The 8,332-nt window shown below is 46.7% G+C and overlaps 1 protein-coding gene across 1 annotated transcript; it reads right to left on the bottom strand.

Annotated features, from left to right (window-relative positions):
- Positions 1-520: 520 nt before the first annotated feature.
- med11 (mediator complex subunit 11) lies at positions 521-8,315 on the bottom strand. The gene is made up of 3 exons (XM_053416385.1): positions 8,060-8,315; positions 1,822-1,952; positions 521-1,156 (listed from the first exon to the last, which is right to left on the bottom strand). Exons 1-3 carry the CDS (start codon positions 8,127-8,129, stop codon positions 947-949), a joined length of 411 nt encoding a protein of 136 aa, XP_053272360.1. The 5' UTR covers positions 8,130-8,315; the 3' UTR covers positions 521-946.
- Between the last annotated feature and the right edge of the window lie 17 nt (positions 8,316-8,332).

Below are 8,332 nucleotides of genomic sequence, written 5' to 3'. Positions count from 1 at the left end.
ATTCGATCGAATTTTGACATTTTTCCTCTCGGGTTGATGGTCTAGTGTTTGAAAGACTTTGCCTGCCTGGTATTGCGGATCTTTTTGACAAGTTTGGCGGAGATAATAGGACACATCAACTCCACAGGCTAAGAAGAAAAAGACAGGATAGATGGACCAAACATTCTTCAATACGTTTGTTCACCGTGACAGCTGTTGTTTGAATCTTGCTTCGGCCTCTAAGTTTGACATCACCTTCTCTTCATTACATAAGAGTGGTTGCTGGTGCCAATCCCAGCTGACATTGGACAGAAGGTCGGGTACACCTTGGACATGTGGTCAGTCTATTACAGGGTCACATTCTTGCTCACATTCACAGTGACAGGACCCTTGCATTACTGTGAGCCATGAAAAATATGAGCTATGTGAATGCATTATATCTACTGTATTATCAAACCTGAGATATACAGAATACTTAACAATTCATATTAAACAAGAACATATATTCCAAACTACTACATCTGCATTGTCTTCAACAGAATGTAAAAAAAGGGTCTTTATTTTATTTCAAACATAAGATAGGTTGTCACACTACTTTTTTACGTTTTGTGAAAAAGTTTTCCACCTGTCAAATGGAAGGTGTAACCTTGAACTTGTGTAAAAAATGCTATGAAATATATAATGTCAGACATGTTTAACTAAATACTGTTAGCAAGTAACTTTTTGCATTCTCAAGAGCTCAAAACATAAAGAAGAAAAAAGTTCTTGGCAGTTGTATAAGAAGCATCTTAAAAAGGGCCAATACAGCATATACTACTTTTTCTTTGCCGTTTTGTGAAAGTCAAGTATTGTAATTACAATGAAAAATTATTATTAAAGATTTCAATATGTAATGAGGTACGGGATACATTGGGTATCTCAGTGAAATGTTCCAACTCAGCCAGCTTCTCTTCAGCCATCTTTGCTCTCATGTCTGCTGCTGCTGCTGCTGCAGCTGCTGCTGCTGCATCTGCTGCTGCTGCATCTGCTGCTGCTGCTGCTGCTGCTCCAGCATGACTTCACAGGTCCGTCCCAGTTCTCCCAGTTTGACCTTAGCGTACTCTGCTCGGTTCAGTGCCATCTGACAGTCCTTCCTTGCAGAGTACGTGGAGCCCTCATGAGGTTGACCAGTAGCTACCTATGGAAATAAACAGGAGAGTTACCTTTATGAAGAACTTTGATGTATGATGCAAAAGATATCTCTGCAAATAATGGATTTTTCCAGGTATCTCTACAATATAGACCTAAATCTGAAGCTTATAGACTGAAACAAATGTATGCTCACATTAGAGTGGTGATCATATAAAGTAACTTTCTAACCCTAACCCTATAAGACTAGAGACACGATCTACAGCTTATTTAGTTCAACCAATCATTTGTCATAATATGGTGTAAATTATATCATGACGAATGTTATTACAACATAATAAAGGTTGCATTATCTGATGGGGTTTAGACAGCGTGGGAGTATACATCACCCCTCTGATGCTTTTCATAAAAATGTTATTGATTGTTTCTGAAGCCCATCTATGGGACAATTTTCTTTTAATATAATTAGCAATACATCTTAATTGCCAAGTAAAGTGACAGAGAAAAACCTGAACTGATATGATATAAGCCTTCCAACTGATATCTTATATGATAATATTGATAGGGATATATTGAGCAGAATATTCCAAGCTCTACATATAACAACAGTTTTGGTTAAGGTGAAACAGCCTCTCAAACAACACTTGTAAAATGAGGCACTTAAGTTATGTTGGACAAATGAAGAAATATAACTACTATTAGAATGTGTTTGACCTGTGTGAGGTAGCGGATCTGGGTGCTCAGTTCACTCTCCACTCGGGTGACAGAGCTTTGGAATTGGACAAGCTGTCTGTCCAGGAGGCTGGCATTATGTTTGTCTTTGGAGAGTTCCAGAACTATATTACCTGCAAGGGTAAGGAAACAAAAATATACAGTATCAATTTAGGACCTGACACTGTGACCATGATAAAAGCATCTCATGCCTAAAGCTACTCGAAAGGAGATTGATGAGAGTTGAGTTTATCAGCCAGGATGTCAAAATAATCTGCTCAGAGAGGCTGAAAAGCTCTGTGACAAGACTTTTCCCCCCCATTCATATTGTCAGTCGAATTGGGGATAATCTAATGCATGAACCAGACTAAGCTACTTTGCAATGCAAAGGTGGCTCTTTTAGAGACAATGAAGTCAACAAGGAACTGAACAGCTAATATTAAACATATACTCTTTTAAGACAATAGATGTGAAACATGACTATTAGTTCAAGATTCATTGTGTAGAATTTAGAGGCAAATAAATGTGATGATGTATGTTGGTATAACAATCCTGGACTAATTTCCATAAATGTTTCTGACCAACAATAAACTGTAATCAGTTCACAGTGGTTTCTTGATTGTAACCAACGGAATATCCCTTAATTTCCCCTGTCAAGCATGTACGTTTATGTTTATATAGACTTTATCTCCTCTACAACTTAGCTCACTTGTGTTTTGTGGTTTACTAACACTTAAATACATGGGTGTATATCTTTAGTATTCCTACAAACCTTGGTTTTAAGCAACCCTGCACTTATTGTGTATCACGCAGATTTAAATTAAACAGCTTGACAGCTTTTGAAGGTACACTGTGTAGAATTTAGTGATATCTAGTGGTGAAGTTGCATGTTGCAGATGAATACCGCTCACCTCACACACCCTTTAAAAGCATGTAAGCAAACCTGTGGTAGCCTTCAGTTGATATAACAAAAACTCAAAAAGGTGTTTAGTTTGTCCTGTCTGGGCTACTCTAAAAACAGTAGCTCTCCATAGCGAGGATCCACTCCCACTGTAAATATATTGTAAATAAATATGTGACGTCCTGTCATTTTAGTTTGTTAATTTCAGTGTCTTTGTATTTTCTGTTTCCTGTTTTATTTTGTAGTATCTGTCCCTTGTGTGTGGTTTCAATCTTCACTTCCTTTCGGTGATTGTCTTCCCAGTCCTCATGTGTTTCACCTGTGGTTAATTGTTCCTGCCTTCCCTCTGTGTCTCTATTTAAGCCTCTGTGTTCCCCAAGCCCTTTGTCGGTTTGTACTCGTTGTCTACTCGTTTCCACACGTGTTAGATATGGTTTGTCTGTTTCTGCTGTCTCGACCAGCTTCTCCTGCTTCCTTGTTCTCTGTGCGCCTTGTCGCCAGAACTTACCTGTTAGTGTTAGTGTTTTGTTTTTGTCTTGTTTAAAGCCCTTTCTTATATTAAATACCTTTTTGTTTGTAACCTCTGCATCCTGGGACCATCTCCTCCACATAACCGTAACAGAACAAACCGACCAAACTATGGACCCAGCAGAGGTTAATTTATTTTTTGAAAAAGTTTCTGGTGTATGAGCTGGAGGAGGGAGCCCCAGACCCTGCGGAGACCCTGAGGGAGATCTTGGTAGTGGAGGCCTGGCTGAAGGATCGACCTTGGGTGAGCCACACTGTGCCATACCTCCCGGAGGTGCAGGAGAGATTGAGGAAGCTGCGCAGCCATGCTGTCCCATCCGCTAACCCGTTTGTGGGAACCCGCCTGGCTTTTGGTGGACCCCGCAGCCTGCAGCGGAGGTCTGCGGTTGATGGCAGAGGTCGGAGCAGTAACCCCGCATCTCTAAGGCCAGCTCGCAGGTACCACCCTCCAGCCCCAGCCGTAGTCCTGTACGCTGGAAGCGGCGGGGCCTTTTGGGGACCTCGCAACCTCAAGGGGTTTCCTCTGGCGGGTTGCTGACGTTGGAGAGGGGGGATCCACAGCAGAAGCCATCCCTCCAGCAGCATGCTCCCAGGCACCAGCCACCTCCAGTCCCGACTGGGTCGCAGTCCCCTGCTCCGCGCCAGAGGCTCCCAGCTGACGTCAGTGGTCCTCACAACGGCGTCTGCTCCAGCACCTGCTCCAGTGCCTGTTCCGCGCCGGAGGCTCTCGGCTGACATCCCCTGTGTTTCGGCGTCGGAGATCCTCGCGGTGTCAGCTCCGCACCCAGCTCCCGTCCCTGCTCCAGTGCCTGCTCCGCGCCGGAGGCTCTCGGCTGACGTCCCCTGTGTTTCGGCGTCGGAGATCCTCGCGGTGCCAGCTCCGCACCCAGCTCCAGTCCCTGCTCCGCGCCGGAGGCTCTCGGCTGACGTCCCCTGTGTTTCGGCGTCGGAGATCCTCGCGGTGCCAGCTCCGCACCCAGCTCCCGTCCCTGCTCCGCGCCGGAGGTTCTCGGCTGACGTACCCTGTGTTTCGGCGTCGGAGATCCTCGCGGTGCCAGCTCCGCACCCAGCTCCAGTCCCTGCTCCAGTGCCTGCTCCAGTGCCGGAGGCTCTCGGCTGACGTCCCCTGTGTTTCGGCGTCGGAGATCCTCGCGGTGCCAGCTCCGCACCAAGCTCCAGTCCCTGCTCCAGTGCCTGCTCCGCGCCGGAGGCTCTCGGCTGACGTCCCCTGTGTTTCGGCGTCGGAGATCCTCGCGGTGCCAGCTCCGCACCCAGCTCCAGTCCCTGCTCCAGTGCCTGCTCCGCGCCGGAGGCTCTCATCTGACTTCCCCTGTGTTTCGGCGTCGGAGATCCTCGCGGTGCCAGCTCCGCATCCAGCTCCAGTCCCTGCTCCGCGGCGAAGGTTCCCGTCTGATGTCTCTCTTTCTCCGACGTCAGTGGTCCTCACAGCGGCGCCTGCTCAAGCACCCGCTCCAGTCACTGCTCCGTGCCGGAGGCCCTCAGCTGATTTCACTCGTTCTTGGACGTCAGTGGTCCTCACAGCGGCGTCTGCTCCAGCACCTGCTCCAGTCCCTGCTCCAGTGTCTGCTCCGCGCCGGAGGCTCTCGGCTGACGTCCCCTGTGTTTCGGCGTCGGACCTCCTTGCGGTGCCAGCTCCAGTTCTTGCCCCACGTCCGGGGTTGAGGTCGGAGCGCTTGCCCTCTGCCCCTGACTGGTCTACGGGCCACTTGCTCGAGGAGCTCCTGTGTTGGGCTCCTGACCCCCCTTCCGAGCCTCAGAACTCTGACTTTGAGCGGCCACGGCGCCGCCCTCCCGAGCCTCAGAACTCTGTCCCCGAGCGGCCACGGCGCCGCCCTCCCAAGCCTCAGAAATCTGTCCCAGAGCGGCCAAGGCACCGCCCCCACGAGCCTCAGAACTCTGTCCCTGACCGGCCTCCGGGCCGCCCTCCTGAGGAGCTCCCGTGCTTCGTCCCTGTCCGGCCTCTGGGCCGTCCACCTGAGACATTGTGCCAGGTTCCTGAGCGGCCGCGGTGCCGTCGGCCTGAGACCCTGGGCACCTCCCGGATTCTCTCCACCGGTTCCCTCCTCCCACCCGTCTCGGTTATGGACCGTCTGGAATCCGGTCCTTGAGGGTGGGGGTACTGTGACGTCCTGTCATTTTAGTTTGTTAATTTCAGTGTCTTTGTATTTTCTGTTTACTGTTTTATTTTGTAGTATCTGTCCCTTGTGTGTGGTTTCAATCTTCACTTCCTTTCGGTGATTGTCTTCCCAGTCCTCATGTGTTTCACCTGTGGTTAATTGTTCCTGCCTTCCCTCTGTGTCTCTATTTAAGCCTCTGTGTTCCCCAAGCCCTTTGTCGGTTTGTACTCGTTGTGTACTCGTTTCCACACGTGTTAGATATGGTTTGTCTGTTTCTGCTGTCTCGACCAGCTTCTCCTGCTTCCTTGTTCTCTGTGCGCCTTGTCGCCAGAACTTACCTGTTAGTGTTTTGTTTTTGTCTTGTTTAAAGCCCTTCCTTATATTAAATACCTTTTTGTTTGTAACCTCTGCATCCTGGGTCCATCTCCTCCACCAAACCGTAACAAAATATATTTTAAAATATAAGGGCCCATTCTTGGGTAAAGAAACCAACCATTTGTACAATTTAGATGATCACACATTACTGAAAACACCCCTAGATTTGACACACTAGACCTTTAACCACATGATGTAGCATCTATGCAATCAAGAGCGCTCAGACAGACAGAGACAGAATGAGAGAGAGAGCAGAGGGCATGACACAATATTTCATATTTATACTGTCTAATCTTGCATACATGCTGACACCTACCAATCCAAATTAGTCAGCACAGCAATCACTAATCACTTATGTGTGGTCATTACAACATGTTGTGGGACGAGCACTGATGCACAGATGTTTTTCCAGCTGAAGCAGTTGTGGTTCTGCACAATTTTAAGAGCTAGGTCATACATTACATCAGAGATGCCCTAACCTTGCCCTGGAGTGGTCTTCAGGTGGTACCCAACCTTCAATAAACATTTCGATCCTTAACCACACCAATCTCTAGTTGATGGGTCAGAAGTAATGACCAAATAACTGCCTCCTACTCCAGGCTTCCAGCTAGTATGCTTCCTCTTATGCCAGAGCAACCAGGAGTCCCTCTCTCTTATCGTCACTTATTCCAACCTTCGAACGGTATGTTTTCCTCGTCTGCCCTCTTACTCCAACTTTGGTCATCGCATTCCACACTGATTGAGCTGGGAATCATCAACACCCCACCTCTGCTGTAAACAGCCATGATGTCCTCCGTTGTCCTGATAATCCTGGACCAGCTACTGGTACTTGGCTTTTTTTTCTGTCTCTGCTGCGTCCTCACAGCCCACAGCTCACAGGATTGTTAATTCCATCAAGTTGACTTTCCTTCTCTCCTGAGACCACATGACGATATCTGGTCTCTTGTAGATATAATCTACTTTGGGTTGTGGACTTTTCTCCCAAGGTCTGACTTCATTTCCCATCTCTAGGTGGACTGCAGAAGGTTTTGTTTTGCTCCTCCTGGGATCGTGGGCTTCTGACCGTCTTTCACAAAATTGATGGTGCTCAGCAGCGTTTCTGTAGTGGGGAGTGGCGCCACCTGTACCTCCTCTGGGTCAAAGCTGTTTTGCACCCTATGTCGTGGTATCTCTTTTATCTCCAACCACAGCACGTCAAGTTATGAAGTCATCCAGTAAAGTGTGCAGCTGGTGAAATCCTCTGCCCAAGTTATGTCCAGGAGACCTGGATACTGGACTAAGTTCAATACAAAGATCACAGATCATAGATCTATAGAATCTTTTTCAGCTGATCATTCATCGTCATGGGACAAAAACTCTATGTGATAACTGAACCCTTGTTTCCTCCCCATTCTTCCATTCGCGTGCATCCATCACAAAGCATTACTCACGAGTGTCACCGCAGTATTTATATATTTAGAGCAATCGGACCGATTACCTCACATCAGTGGATCCTAACCTTCACTCTGGGATATTATTTGGAAAGTGAATATTTTTTCTACTCTTTTAGTGAGTGATCTCCAGTGCGCTCTGTGCGCCTGATGGCACAGTCACGTTAACTGCAGCAATTTGTTGATACACTGTACATAGTGTTGTACTCGGCTCTGTAGCTCCGCTGTTTAATGGAATTTGAACATAATTTGCTGGAAGTTGTTTTATATATTTTGCAATGAAAAGGTTTGTGTGGAACAGATATGTAGCACGAGCACAACCAAAGCTGTTGGTTTTAATGTCAATGATAAAGTGGATCAATAATCTGTCTTCAGTTCACCGCCTCAGGTTTGCACTTCACGATACCTCTCCCAGGACGGACAAAAGTGCAATAGATGCCATGTGTAATGGAGAACATCAGAAAGATAAGGGTATTTGCAGCATTGATTAGAATAAACAGTTCGTAGCATAATGGAAGGTAAATTAATTGATGGATTAGTGTCAGTAATGGTAGAGTATCTATTAGCCTAAAGCAAACTCCATGGTAGGGTCATATACGCCTGTGTGGGATAGGCATACTAAATGCATGACACAAAAATAAAAATTCCCACCAAGAATGAAAACTGTAATTTAGACCGCCACTGATTTATTCCTAACTACTGGCAACATGAGAATCGACGACAAGCACGAAGCATCAGATAGGGACACACAACATTTTTCGGACGAAATTTTTCTAGTTAATATCTCAAATAGAGACAGTGGTCCACAACAATATACAAAACCAAGATCTAAAGATTTATCAAACATGGCGGTGTCTTGTATACTTTACCGGCACACTGCAGGATCATCGCTATCTCTTTTTCGACCTCCTCCAGAGCTCTGAGCCGCTCATTAGCCATTACTGAGCAGCAAACCGCTTCTTACAGCAGCTCTCCAAGGACAAATAGTAACAAAGATTAGTCCAGACAGCCCAGCTCGGTGTAGACAGGGCTAAATGCAAATAAGCCTGCTTGGTTATGACTAAAACACATACACTGAAACGACTGGAGCTCCTGCACAACTCAGAGCTCACGAAATTGACGTCATACAGTCGCACAGTGAT

This window comes from Pleuronectes platessa, chromosome 23, assembly GCF_947347685.1.
Source record: "Pleuronectes platessa chromosome 23, fPlePla1.1, whole genome shotgun sequence".
NCBI classification, from domain to species: domain Eukaryota; kingdom Metazoa; phylum Chordata; class Actinopteri; order Pleuronectiformes; family Pleuronectidae; genus Pleuronectes; species Pleuronectes platessa.
Note: the sequence above shows the minus strand (reverse complement) of the source record. Positions and strands in the feature narration are given on the sequence as shown.

What these genes read in the sequence shown, in the direction of transcription:
- med11 (XM_053416385.1), bottom strand. Translation starts at nt 8,129, where the DNA reads ATGGCTAATGAGCGGCTCAGAGCTCTGGAGGAGGTCGAAAAAGAGATA. An exon ending in GATGATCCTGCAGTGTGCCG is followed by an intron (nt 1,953 to 8,059) that starts GTAAAGTATACA and finishes TTACCCTTGCAG; the next exon opens with GTAATATAGTTCTGGAACTC. An exon ending in AGATCCGCTACCTCACACAG is followed by an intron (nt 1,157 to 1,821) that starts GTCAAACACATT and finishes TTATTTCCATAG; the next exon opens with GTAGCTACTGGTCAACCTCA.